Below are 15,113 nucleotides of genomic sequence, written 5' to 3' on the forward strand. Positions count from 1 at the left end.
ACTTGCGAAATCTAACCCGCTAGCTTATATACGTGCTGGCTGATCTTACAGTAGTAACGAACAAGTATTTATGACACACTTAAGCCAAATTCCAACAAATTCTGACGCATGACCGATTTTTGCCCTGCACCAATCCCCTTAATATTGCATAGTATTAGGCTCTTTTGTTCATAAACATTTCATAAACATTTTTGTGTACACTAACCTTATTTTGGGCACCTGGCATTAGTCTGCTGTTTTCATCTGGTTGATAAAAATTGGTAACTTTCTCAACAACGTTTGCAGAAATTTTTCAACCTTTCATAGATTCAGGATATGAGAGAATTCCTTTTTTTTCACCAACTGGCATGATTTTCTTGGTATGTACTCTGAACAATTAATTAATTTGAAATTTTCTTTCACGACCAGGAATTAAATGCAACTGATAAAATGTGTAACTTATCTCTTATAGATGTTGCATATTTCAAATTTTCTTTCATCTGACTGATCATAAAATTTAAGTCACTTGCATTCCTCATAATGTCTCTTCAGGTAAGTCTTCATCAGTACTTCCTTCAGACTGTAATTAATGTTCTGGTAGCTTCAAAACTGCTGCTACTTATTGTACTTTTCTTTTGAATTCAGCTTACTTTCTTTTACCATACACTAATTTTTAACACTTTAAAAGTCCGTTTAGTTTCAAGGGTCAAACATCATGCTTAAATTCAAATATTTTTCAAATGGTGTAGTGTCACCAAGGTCTTCCTTCGTAGGTGTTAGCCTGCGAGGTTCTGTGCCTTCCTCTTCGTTAGAATTATCCTATGAATTTTCAAACTTTTGTTTTTGAAATAACTTCGTCCTACAGTTGGAACACAGCTTTTGTCCAGAAACTAACAGAACACCAGCTTTCCTGAAAAGAGATATAGGTCTTATGCCAATTTTTATAGACTTTTTGTGTTTCTTTGCTGGGTTACAACATTTTTTTAAAGCTTCCCTGTAATATTGAATGAGTGATGCATATTGGTGTAAACATATACTTGAATTTTAATGCAGTATGAATCCATCTATCCTCCAAAGCAGAATTTCTTGTCTTCATCAGGAAGTTCTAAAATATTAAGAATTATCTTCTTGTCTGTGTATGTATTTATATGACACCCAGAATTAATAAAAAAATCTACACTACACTTTTCATATAAACTGGTAGTCATTGTAGATTATAAAATAACTGTCGGTTTTACCCACTTCTGTGAGAAAATACAAAGCAAATAACTTATCAAAAATAAATAAACAAAACCAGCTACAGGTCAACACTCAAACATTAACAGTCATAGATTAAACAATCGCAGACAACTACAGCGCAGCTCCTAAGACTCCCACACACTAGACAACCTGCGACTGAATATTTACTTTGGTGGTGATTGTTTGGACGTTGATGCTGAAGGTTATATTTTACTTTCAAGAGAATTTTTAACTTTAGTAGAAAATGATGTGGATCTTATTACTCAATTTTTCCCGGACTTGCAACAAAATTTGAATAGTGATCAGTGGTTGTGCGCAAGAGAAATATTGGTGCCAAAAAAATATATTGTTAATAAAATCAACACTTATATTTTAAAAGAGGTGCAAGGGGAAATGAAGGAGTATTTGCCAATAGATACAATCATGGATACAGAACAAAGCACTTCATATCCTGCGGAGTTTTTAAATTCACTTTAACTTTCAGATGTACCCTCACATAAACTTCAAATGAAACTAAATGTACAAGTTATGCTTATGCAAAATCTAGATGCTCCTCAACTATGTACTGGACCGAGGCTTCGGATCACACAATTAGAGCAGAATATACTTCGTGCTACTATTCTAACAGGTGTTGGTAAAGGGGAAAGTGTTATCATACCTCATATTCAAATTAAGCCCTGATCTACCGTTCCAATTCAAAAGAGTTCAGTTTCCCGTAAGGCTTAGTTTTGCTGTATTCATTAACAAACTGCAAGGGCAAACATTGCAGGTAGCAGGGGTGCATTTGGAAAAGCCATGCTTTTCCCATGGCTAACTATATGTAGCCTGTTTGCGTGTGTTCAATACCCGAAATCTACACATATTTGCACCGGACAGAAAAACATATAACATTAACATAGTATACAGGAGCATCATAGAATAACACTCTGATTTAAGCTCTTTTAAATTTTAAAGAAAAATTAATTTATTATATGTTAATACTTTTAAGTTTTTAAATGTTAGTATTTAAAATTATTTTTTTTTTGTTATAGTGAAACATATTTCAAGAAAGCATGTTTTCAGATTTTTAAGCTAAATTGTATGTTAGAATTTTTAAATACTGATGATCCCAGTCACACAATAAAAAAAAGATTACCATATTATTTAATTTTCTTTGCAATGATCTTTAATAATTATTTAAGGACATCAACGTGAGCGAAACCGTGGGTAAAAGCTAGTTTTACATAAATTAAAACACAACACTGAAACTAATAAATTTGAAATAGCTAAAAATCACAGGTAGAATAGAAATTTGGTCAATTATAAATTATTTGTGTCCCTGAAAAAGATTTTTTTGTTTGTTTTTTAAGTAAAGACACAAGAAAAGCATGAAAGAACAAAAATTAAAAATTTGTTTGCACGGCAGCAAAAGATGAGCAGATTACTATCTACCTTAGTTATTTTGAACTCTCGGATTTTTAGACCAATAATCACTGTAAGGCAATGTGTATCGTACTTGTTTTTGGATAATAGTGTTAACACGTTTACATAATGATTTTTAATACATTCAGTAACTTGATAGGTTTTATAAATATGGTTAAATTAATAGTCAACATATATCTATAACAGTTTTACGAATAATATAAACTTTAAAAAAAAATTAGTCATTTCACACAAAAAATAAACACATTTCCAAAGCTTCTAAAATAATGCAAATATTTTTAAGATTATAATTTAAACTTTCCATCCATGGAAAGTTTATAAGCTGGGCAAGCTTTTGACGGACGAATATAATTTTTCTGGCAATCTGATTGGCTGTAGAATCACGAACGAACGTGATTGACTTTTGTAAACACAACTTTAAAAATTAACTTGCTTTTAGATGTTAGTTCTTTTTCATATTTAATTATAAAAATAAGAAAAAGATTTAAAATAGAATTTTTACAGTGTGAATGTATTTGATATTATTATCTAGTTTAATAAAATATTTTGTTTATCATTTACTTTAATTTTACCAAATATTCATTATTTACAATTAAAATAGTTTTCGGGACTAACACAATTGTCGGAAAATCACTGAAGCATCAAAAATAATGACAGAAAAATACCATCAAAGACAATTTAGAACATCCCCGGGATGAAAATATATATGAAATAAATAATTTCAGTTTCTTGAATGACAAGATCACCGTGGTTTTCACGTCATAAGACTTCGTCAGTTTTGATACAAATTGAATGTTATTTTAACCAACATTTAATATTGTGAATGTGTCTTTCACTAGCTTTACTGTAACAACATATTAATCAATAATAGTATGCATGGATTTGTCTTACACGGTAGTATTGTATTAAGGCAGCAAACGTCGTTTGCAATCTCTTGTATTTGATGCTGAACTTTTTCCTTGGAATTTTCCCTTGGCAACTTGCTTTCTTTCTTGTGCTTCACTAATGCAGTCTGGATCTCTGCACCTTAGACCACGGCTGTGCCTAGGATCAGCTATTTAAGGCAATACACATTCCAGATAAAACCTTTTTAGCTTTGGGAGCATTTCAATTGATCATAATTGAAAATCTCGTTTCACAGAAATAAATTCTGTATCAAAATCACAAAATAAAACAGAGTGGCGTATTTTACACTACGAATGTTGAGTTGCCCCTGCAGCTGATAGTAAAACGAGCTGTTCTTTTATGATACACCAAACACGTTCTATTGTCTTCTGAAAAAGAGTGCGTTGACCTTCAAACAGGTACCATCTTTATTCTCCCGTCTCCCATTCGTCAACAACAGTGGGCCGGCGCAGGGCAGGTCGAGAGAAAGCACTGGTTGCAAAAAGTTCCGAAAACTGCCAAAAGGTGTCTCCACAGTCCAGCGCGCTTTCCACACGTCGCCGATACTACACGTCGCCTAAACTCTGGTCACTACCATTGTACCTGAGGTCTGATTACAATAAACTAAAAGCTAATTTAAAGTCAATCCTACAGACGTCAGAATGAAAGGACTTTAAATTATAATTGAAGCGTGAATTCTTAAAAACTTGCAAATTAATATAACGTTATTTTGTAACAGTTAATAATTTATTAAAATTAAAATCTTAAATACACTAAATTAGTAATGATTACATATACAACTATGGTTTTAATCAAATCTCTCATGTTTGAAGATTTACCTACAAAAGTTTTACCACTAAATTCTTTATATTTTTTTAATTAGTGAGGAATGTTGAAAATTCCAGAAAACTGACAATAACTTTGATTTTAAATAAATTTAAAAAAATAACTATACACCAGAATGCTTAAAATCATTTATTACAGCTGAATCATAAATAAATATATTGTTTTTTGGACTATGATGCTGGTGCACCAATCCCCTTACGGAACTACACACAGCATACAGAGAGAAATTTCCTTGTGATAAAGGATTTTATAAATTCTGTGAGCTGTGGCCGAAATGGTATACAACATTTGGTCAGGCAGATACACATTGGGTCTGTATATGCTCAATACACCAGGATTCAATCCTTCTTTTAAGTGCTATGAATTTAGAAAAATCAAAGCTAAAATAACCTTATCAATTTACTGGTATGTAATAGTGAATACTGTGATTGCATATTAAGAATATGTCCTAACTGTCCAAATTCTGAAAAAGTACAAGAATATGTAAGAAACTTTTTGCTGACTTTGATGATGGTGTGACCAATTCGACCAATTTCACAACATATCCAAATCTCACAATACAAGAAAAGATACATTCAAGAATCAGTAGAAATATTAAAACACCCAGTAAACATTAATAGAGAAGATGGCTACAAATTAAGCAAAATATGGAACCCACTCTTTAGAAATCCTCAAAACATAGCTCCACATCCAACATCAGACAGATCGCCCCTAAATGGAAAAATAGCCCAGCCAACCAGAAGAAAGGAAGGCTCTGATTGGTCCACAGCTGCAGCCAATCAGGAAGCACCTCCTTCTCAGACGAGAGTATGTAAAGGCAGGATAACTTGTAAGAACCTCAGTAGGTAACTGCTCCCTGATGATGGCAACTGCAATGTCGACCGAAACGTCGGTGAATTATTTGCCAAGGACACGGCTACAACCCAGAAGCCAAGCTACTTCTTTTATACCACACTAGTTCGTCTCTAAACAGCAGTCAAACTATGTGAAACAGAGGAAAGAAAACATTCAGCCAAATGAAATACTAGTAGTCATGGACCGTGCAGAAAACTATTCTTTTGGTATTCAAGACAAAATTCAATCTATCATTGGGTGTGTTCTGCTTGCACATTACATCCAGTAATTTTGTACGCCAGAAAGGATGGAGAAACATGTAATATGTCTTTGTGCTTTATCTCAGATTACCTAAACCATGAATTTTTTTTTGTATATGAGGTTCAAAGAACATTGAGCTTACTAATTCATGAAGAATTCCTCAACATTAATAAGGTGGAGTATACCACAGATGGTAGTGCAGCATAATACAACCTCTGCTATCACTTGGAAGATTTTGATTTAAAAGCTTCTTGGACCTTTCATGCAACAAGTCATGGTAAAACAGCTTGGGATGGTGTCGATGTGTTAAAAGGACAGTATCTAAGTGTGAGCTTGCAAAGACCTTATAAAGATCCAATTTTGACAACTGAGCAGATGTTTCAATTTTGCAATGAATACTTTACTAAAATTAAGTTTCAGCTGATCAAAGAAGACGACGTTCATGCAGTGGAAGAAAAGCTTAGCAAGCATTTCTCAGAGTTCACAACTGTGCCTGGAACAAGGTCCTTGCAATATTTCATCCTACTATTCAAAACTATAATTGCAGCTAAGCGAATTAGCTCTGATGAGAATTTTTCTTTATAGTACTCTTTGACTGAAAAAATGGAGAGCCTCAAAATTAAAAACAATTCGTAAATGTTTTCAGTTTATTATAAGTGTTATATTGGGTTAGTGCTTTAAAAAGAAGATGAAGAGGCAATGATTAAGTTTATTTATCCTCACTGGCCAGCTGAATTATTTTACTGGCCAGAACATCGTAATTATGGCCAGGTAGATTCATGCTGGGTGCAATAGGTCAACATTCTTTGCACTGTTGATGTTCCAGAACTTGAGATTCAGGTTGGAAGGGTGCATTCATTATAAACTGACATCCATGAGTGAGTGAAAAATTACATCAAAATGGTGAAAATGCAATAAGCTTCTTCATAGATTACACTGACAAAGAACTTTAATTAGGCCACTTCAGGTATGTATAACATTAAGTGACACCCGTATTGTAAAAAAAAATTATATTTTCATGAGCACAGTTTGCAGACCTAACTTTGAATACTGTAATTCTGTAATAATATTATTTTATTTATATAAACTTATGTACTGTATGTATGTACAGTTAACAAAAATTCTATCCACCAAAACATTTCTTTAGGTGGTACCAAGCCCGAGATTCTAAAGATTAATAGAAAAATGTTTTAATAGGGTTACTAAACGCTTGTTTACACTATGTGGTAATTTATTTTTTCCACTTCTAACATAAATTGCTCGTACTTCTGAGTATTTAATTATATTTTACGACTGATATTTGAAATCTACGTAAAATTCTGAATAAGTATGGTGAATTTCACGATTCTAAATTAACATCTGTTAGACTATTACAAATGAAAGTTGAAGCAAGACGTGTCACTCGACTTTGGTTGCAGATTAAAAAATTCCACGTAACAGAGGGAACTTTGAAGGGCTTTAAATTCCAAACTAGAGCCAATATTCCAAAAATGAAATATACGGGTTCTTACATTTTTGAAAATACCATGTACCCAATTGGATCCAAATTTGAAATGGTGGGGTGGACAATGTGTATCTTGAATGGATGATCTGGCATGGAATGACCCAATAGTGAATTTTGAACAGGTAAGATTCACATGCTTGTTTTGCACAAAATTTGTTTCTTATGGAGATGGCATTATGGTATTCAATATACATTTTTATTTGTAACATGCCTATCAACAGTTAAACCAGTTAATTTTAAAGATAGGCAAAATACATATACACAATACACAAAACAAGACTGACAGGTCTAACAAAAAAAAAAGACTATATGGTGGGCACTGTAATGTAGGGCAGGCACTACCCACAATGGAGGCATTATCCACAAGGCAGGCATTGCCCACAAGGGAGGTACCACCTGTATGCAGGCGCCACCAACTAACAATACAAAAATGACAAGATTCCACAGCTAAGACAAAGACAAAATTAGACATACACAAATGAAAACCAAATATACTCATCTAATGTGTAAAATTATAGTGCCATAAACTGCTAATGCTATCTTTGTCATTCTTCGGTTATCTCCGCCTTCGTGCATTTTTTTCAGCTGTGTTCCTTCCCCTCTCCACTTTCTCATCTGCTGTTTGCTCCCCTCTCTTTGTCCCATGTTGCACATGCACCTCTCTCCCGTTTATAGGTACTAATTTTTATATGCAGAGGTACACCCCTCCATGTTTATACAAGCCTTGGTTTGGTATAAATTCCTTCTTACGCCTTTAGTCTCTTCGAGCAGACACATCTTGAGTTCGTGTAGGGGTACCGTGGATACAGTAATGGGCGTGTAATTATTATGCTTTGGAGTTGTGTTTGTAGATTTATTGTAGTGGCACTTACAGTAACATAACAAGTAGCACTCTCACTTAAACTCTTTTTCGGCCTGCCACCCTCTAAATTATGTTTGTTGTTAATGTTGTTCACTAATTGTGCGTTTGTAAAATACCGCTCATGATCGGATCCCGTTGCAACATATTTTAAGTGCTCTCATTGAAATCTTTAAATTTAATATAAATGTGTCTGTCTCTACATATAATGTTTGCATTTGATCATACAGCATTCTTACGTTGCATTACTCACGATCCATATGAATTTACGCAATATATTTTTGTTCTAGTAATCAACATTTGTATAGAACAAATGAGACTTATGATTGTAATTGCTTTTATCACTCTGATTCACATAGAACATATTTATTCCTGTTACTATTATATTCTTTTGGTAATCAAATCATCATAAACTATTCAACCAAGAGCAAGTAGTTTGTATTTCATTTGAGATTACATACTTGTAATTGTTTATAATCATTTAATGTTTTTTTATTATGTATTTTGTTATTCTTAAGAATGTTTCATATTGTTTTCTTTACTAACCCTTGATGCATACACTTACACGTACATGCTATCCGTTTAATAACTCACATTTGTATAACTAAATGTTTCTAGTCATTCTTTTTTTTGAAGACACTTATAATTATTTTTTCTTCAACACCTGGGCTTGATTACAGAACTGTCTGGTTATTGTACTAGTTTGAATATATTATGTTATGAATAAACATAAAGTCTTTAAATCACATTTTTTTCTTTAAACATAAATTAATAGTTATAGGTGATTCTACTATAAAAAGCATAATGTCCACTTTTGAATAATTTATCTTGTATGACTTTTCTTATTACTGTTTATCTCCTCCAGCAGGTTGAAACTGCCTGACGGAGATATGGTAACATACTGTATGGTCACTGTATGCTTCAACCTGTGCTACTCTGTTGCCTGTGAGCAACAGTTTCTTCCTGTTTTGTTTACTGTTTCATGTGACATGACATCTACATTGACTCCAGTGACGTGGGTCTACATGTTACGGCGCAATGAGTTTAAGTTCCGTACGATGAAGCCGATACCATACATGAGTTACGCTTCAGATTGATTCGCTATATTGGGGGTTCGTGGGAAGCCCTTATTAAGTCTCAGGCAGCTCTGTCCCCAAACGATGCTAAACCAACTTCGACCTATTCCTTTAACCAGAAATTATTTTTTAACAGCATCGAAACCCTACCCAGGCTGGAGGGTAATGTTCCAAATTCAGTGTTAATTTATCTGAGTGAGGCCTCAAGAGTAACTAGTTTATGTCTTGTTAGTGACGAATTTTGAAGGCACTTATTAGTAAGTGTGGACATGCCTATATACCACTGTTGAGTGAGGCACAGTCATAACATATCTTTCGGAGAATTTAAGAGTTATGATCTAAAATTTGTCCGTCCACCCAGAATTCTGGAAAGCTGTAAGTGTCAGTTAGTTTATAGATTTCAGTGACCTAATGAGCCTGTCTTAGAGTTTATTAAATCTATTGTCATTTTTACCAAGGCATTTGACCTTCAGCTATCTGAGACTTAACTAGCTCAAATAATCTTGAATAATGTGTGCGTAGAGAGATTGAATTTATGTATTTAACCTAATTAACCATTTTAATGTTCACCTGGCACCACCATATGTGAGGCCCTACTGTGCTTGCAAACAGCTTGTCTCCACAATGTCAGGGACCTTGAAATCAGGTACCAACATGTACTGAGGTAATAAAAACACTAGCTGCAGACCTGCCAACATTCAAATTTAAAAAATCATGAGGTCCTCGATAAAAATTTTCAGGCCCATAAATACAGATTAGATATAAAAAAAAACCAATGAGAATCTTTAAATTTAAGTGACATACCTGTACATATGTTACATGGTCTCTGCTTCAAAATTTATTTCAACAAACTATAGGTTGCAGATTTAATTTATTTGAACATAATTTAGCGCTGCCGTGTAGTGATCATGCAGGGCCGCAACTAAAAAAGATGTAAAATAACATTCTGCTCGTGTAACACTATTATCACTGTTCACAGCAAAATTAATTTTTTTATTGGAAGCAATACACTTCACGTGTTAGTTGTGTTTTTTTGTAGCGACATGTTTCACAATGTCTCCTCTTCCACTATGCGAGATAGAAAAATCAGCACAGCATTTGCTACAAAATGCAAAATTGCTTCCTTTACGTGACTCGAGTATTGATGGAAACTCGTTACTGTAAGCTTTCGTAAAACTTGTTCTGTAACTTTTACAAACAAAATCTTGGGGCCCCGAAAAATCGTGAGGAAACACTATTTTGGCGTGAGGGCGTGAGATGGACCTTAAAATCGTGAGCCTCACACCAAAATCGTGAGAGTTGGCAGGTCTGTAGCTGTAATTAAAATTAATAATTACTTTCTTTGTATTGCCTAGATTCTACAAAACTCTTAAGTGGAGAAATCCTTTGAAGTCTGCAATTATTGTGTAGTTTAGCAAAGTGAAAAATTGTAAATATTTTTGAAAAATTTTAACATTTGATGTAATTTACTTAAAGCAAACTAAGCAAATTTCCAATCACTATTTTTCTCATTTTAAAGACTTTTAGCCCACAATTTCATGGCACTGCACACCAGCTAGTTTCTTAAAATCCAATAGGAATTTCAAAATGTTATTTTCAGAGTGAATAGAGGAAAGTATGTAGAGCTTAAAAAGGCCATTTTCAGAATTGTGTTTACAGAAAAGCTGTTAAACTACGAAATTACACCTTATAGTCTTGCAGAACATGTATGGGAATACAGAAATTTGTCTTTCACAAAATATGTTTATTAATGAAACTAACTTTCAGATATCATATTACTTATACACTATGGCTTTACTTATTCTAATACAAAACACGATACTGAAGATTTAGGTTTGTATTGGGTTTCCAAGGGTGAGTTACACTAAATCCCATTCGCAAATTTAACAATAAATACTAAAAATTTTATAAAATTCCAATAACACGTTTGGCAAGCCGTAAAAGCATAGTTTTAAGTACTAAGAAATAAGAAAAATACATTAGTTTCAAATAAGGGCAAGATTATGTTGTTAAGACTATATACCGGCATTAAATAAACAAATCTTCATTCGTAAGTAAGTACAAGTAACACTCGGCAAATAAAAGCATCGAAACATTTCAGTATGCAATCTTCTAATTGATTATAACCTAAACAGTAAAATCTAATATCTAACAATACAAAACTAATCTACAAAAAATGCAATTACGTATACTATACCTATTAGGTTCGCGTGGCTGGCTGGCTTGGATAGGAAGCGAATGTTGATGCAACATTATATTCCAAACCTGAGCAACCACACTGCAATACGAAGTTTTAGAATTTAAAATATTTATTTCAAATGCTAGATACAGGACCCCAGTTATTTGCGACTGTCAATTCTTCTATACGGTTAATAAACAAACTCGGAATTTATTCCTTATCTCAAACTAATGTTTCTTGTTTTATGTTCGCTCTTTACTTCTAAAACGTAATATTTCTTCTTCTAAAAATGTTAACACAGTTCAAATAGTTGACAAACATTAAAGAAAATTTGCATTAACATGCGGCCATATTGCTCTTAACTTTTTCAAATTTTATTTCAAAAAGCTCCATCCATTTGTTCGATTAGGGACGTATTTTGAACCTTTCAACTCGTCTTCGTTCGATATACTAGAAATTTTAGGAGGAATAGTTTGAAATAAAATTAAATTTTTAGACCAGCACATTAAAGCAGGAGAAAATAAAAAAAAAAAAACAAAAAAAACTTAGAGAAGAAGCACGTTATGTGTTATGCAAAGTCTATAAATAACTGAAAATGGAATGGCAATCATTATATCCGGGAAAAAACTCTCAAATTTAAATGTTAATGTGTTTTTAACAAGTACGACCAAAAGTTATTTAATTTAAAAAATATATTTATTTTTCATTTTGAAACTAATACAGTAACTCAACTAAACAAAAAAAAAAGTTATATCTGTCGAATGCAGAGTAACAAAGTTAACCAAACGAGTTAGAATTATCATCCTCAAAAGCACAAGTTGGTACTCAATCTTAAACATCAAAATAGTGAATGCGGCAAGTGAGATTTTGAAATTAAAGTTTGTTAGGGTATTAATTTAAATTATTATTTTTAAGTGCCAAAGAACAAAGTTTTAGTCTTTCAAGTTATATGTTGCCACGCTCTCTTAATTGGTCGTAAATGTGGCAAATGCCTACAATGGGGAAAAGGGTTATAAAAATTAAGTTAGCCTGGGGCCTATTTTATAAAACTACAGTAAGTATACAAGTTTCAAGAGAATTCACTTGTAACTTGTAAAAATCGATTTATTGCTGTTTCATAAAATTACAAGTCAACATTCCCTGTAACAAGAAAAAACTTAACAAGTTACAAGTACATTTTACAAGTCGAATGGTGATTCTGTTTCACAAAACAACTCGTTAGTATCATGGACTTGTAAATATTTAAAATTTCTCAAAAATGTCCCACCCTAGTTCAAACCATGTTGACATAGACCGACCGAAGGCCACCCTAAAGCTGAACCTGCAACCGCCAGTATCCGACCGCGCTAACGGAATGCACCCCTAGCCATGGCCCACCCGAGTCAGGCGAGCACCGGAACAACAGGTAGAATTAAAGACCATGCCCTAATGAACCAGCCAACGCGATCCCTGTGCATTATAAATTAAGCATAATTTAATGAATACATCACTTTTAATTAAAAACCCCATACAAGGGAAGTGCGTCGTAGGAGTGCCCGGGTCACTCACATGTAAATTTTGATTGATACATTTGTGAGTGCCTCCTTGCGGCCTTCAGCCTAAATTAAATAAAGTAGTGTGTGACGTAATTATAACCTCCCAATTTTTGTGTATCACTCGCCACTGGAGCAGTCAACAAGTGACGAACAGTCTCCAGTGTGACTCACATTATTCAAACTTAATTAATGTAAACTTATTGAATCAAATTCCTAAAATGTATCTATGTATTAGGTTAATTTCTATTATTTAATGTGTGAATTTAGAGCCACTTTCAATTTCTTATTAATTAAATAATTTCCGAATAACGGAACTTTAGAAACTTTGGCGCGAGAGGACGCTGAGCCCTCCCCTCGTGCCAGGGCCAGACCCCAGTACCGAGCGACTCGCGGACTGGGACGGACGTACGTCCCACGGGGAGTCTTCAACCTTTGTCTTCACCGCATTCACTCCTGGTAAATATAGTCACTCTACAAAACCTTTTCGTATTTAACTCCCCGTGTGCACCCGGTCCTTTAACTTTACGGTGTAGGGCCTATCCCAGCCGCTTAAAAGTAAACTCCCCGCACATATAATTATGCGGGGCAGTGCAGCATATGGCACGGGCCAACTCCCGCACCCACAGACTTTTGGGTAATCGCCAAGTGCACAGGCACCGGCAACAACGACTTAAAGACCTTTAACGAATTTCATAGCGAGCTGCGGTCCACACAGGTGGGCCCGGGTGTCGCCGTTCGCAATTTTCGGGATTGGCCGACGCCAATCGAACTCTCCCCCACAACCTCGACTGGCGTGAGGACTTAATATTAGTGACGGCGCGTCAGAGCGCCCAGTGTCAACCTAGTGTAATTTGTGTAGGGAAAATAAGTGTGCATAGTGTAATTGTAACTGCAAGTGAAACTGCCGATTTCAATTAAACGTCCACTCCGCACACTCCGTGAGCGACGTGTATACGACAGTGCAAAACCAAACTCGTGTATGTTATTTTGTGAACTTCCCTATTTCAGTCAGGGATCAGCATGCTATGCTGTGTAGGGCCAGTAGCGTATCAATAGCCAGGGATTCCTCCCACCACGACCACCGCCGCCATTCCTAGCGGGCCACGCAGGGGCATTCGCACCCAACGACCCAACTTGTGGTTGGCCACAGAGCTAGCCTGGCGCCCTCACGGACACATTTTCAGTAAAAAAAACCAGCCTTTCCGCTAGGAACCACACCGGACCTCGAACACGAGAACCCGGACGACGGCATTGTACAAGTTGATTTTGTGACACAGTTTAACAATATTATCTGGATACGAGCTTTATTAATGTGATTAATATTTCTGTATTGTATTTTTATTAGCATAATTTTAAAAAAGTAAAATATGGATATTGTATTAATCGATTATGACGAGGATGAATAGCCTACATGAATTTGCATGTCTCAAGGCCGAGTAAGTTTCGAGAAAGAATTAATGTTTGTGTGTGTTTTTTTTACACATATTATGAATACAACAAACAATTTTGCATTAGTTCTAAAAACTTGATGCTTATTTTATGTATAATTGGGACTTTTGCTAACCCATGCAACGAACAGAAATAAAGTTCTCTCCAAAACTGCAATTGTGTATTGTATTGTAATGGTTGTTGGGATACGGAGGACAATATTATGCCATCTGTCACATGCATGGGTTTCGAAAGCAACAGTGTGCAAATGTATAAAACGAGTTATTACAGCTGTAAACGATGTTAAATTTCCCGAAGTTGTAAACTAGCTTGATAGTGTGGCCTCTGTAGTGCAAAGTTTTCATGCATTTGTTGGGATGCCACAAGTATGTGGTCACATTGATGGGACATTAAGGCGATTGGTGCATGGTAAAAAACGGTCGCAGGCCCGAAAACAATGAATTTTGTATCATATGATCATTAAAGAGTCTAGATGCCTATGTGGGTGACCGTTACTATGTAGGGAGGTCAGGAGCTAAGTTCCAGCTCGTCAGTGGCGAGATGGCCTTCAGACGGAAAGGGTGTCACTGGCGGTCGCTCTGCGGCCTGACATCTAGCAGTTACTAACAAAACCTCGAAGATTGTATCTCGCTCTCCCTCTAACACACAGCCGATACGGTTCTATTGTGCCCGGAGGAGGGGAAGGTTTAGCATGTTTCTCTTTCACTCATCCTTCGCCATGGGGAGGCGGAATGGATTATTTTTTTGTTCGCAACTGCGCACGTCATGTGGCTGAGAGCTAACCTCTGCCACACATCTTCTCACTCAACTCGCTCGTTCTCTCACACTATTTCAATAAATCTTTTCAAATCTTCAACATCAATACCTAAAACCATTGCGCTTCCTATGGATTAATTATATTTCATGCACGTGCCCGAATTAGGCTGCAAAAAAATAAAACGGGTAGTCAATTTTTTTCTTCAAAAATCTTCCGAAACACTGTGTGTTAAAAAACATTCTGAAAGCCCAATTTTCTAGATAAATGGAAATTCTAAATCACTTACGC

At 35.0% G+C, this 15,113-nt stretch overlaps 1 protein-coding gene across 1 annotated transcript in view; it reads right to left on the reverse strand.

The window, feature by feature from the left end:
• The window catches only part of LOC134529333 (double-stranded RNA-binding protein Staufen homolog 2), a 277,320-nt gene extending 265,692 nt beyond the window's left edge, over nucleotides 1-11,628 (reverse strand). Inside the window, exon 1 of the mRNA XM_063363291.1 lies at nucleotides 11,103-11,628. Coding sequence (XP_063219361.1) covers nucleotides 11,103-11,158 — 56 coding nt within the window. The 5' untranslated portion in view covers nucleotides 11,159-11,628. The remainder of the gene's footprint in view (nucleotides 1-11,102) is intronic.
• Between the last annotated feature and the right edge of the window lie 3,485 nt (nucleotides 11,629-15,113).

Source organism: Bacillus rossius, chromosome 2, assembly GCF_032445375.1.
Source record: "Bacillus rossius redtenbacheri isolate Brsri chromosome 2, Brsri_v3, whole genome shotgun sequence".
Classification (NCBI taxonomy): Eukaryota; Metazoa; Arthropoda; class Insecta; order Phasmatodea; family Bacillidae; genus Bacillus; species Bacillus rossius.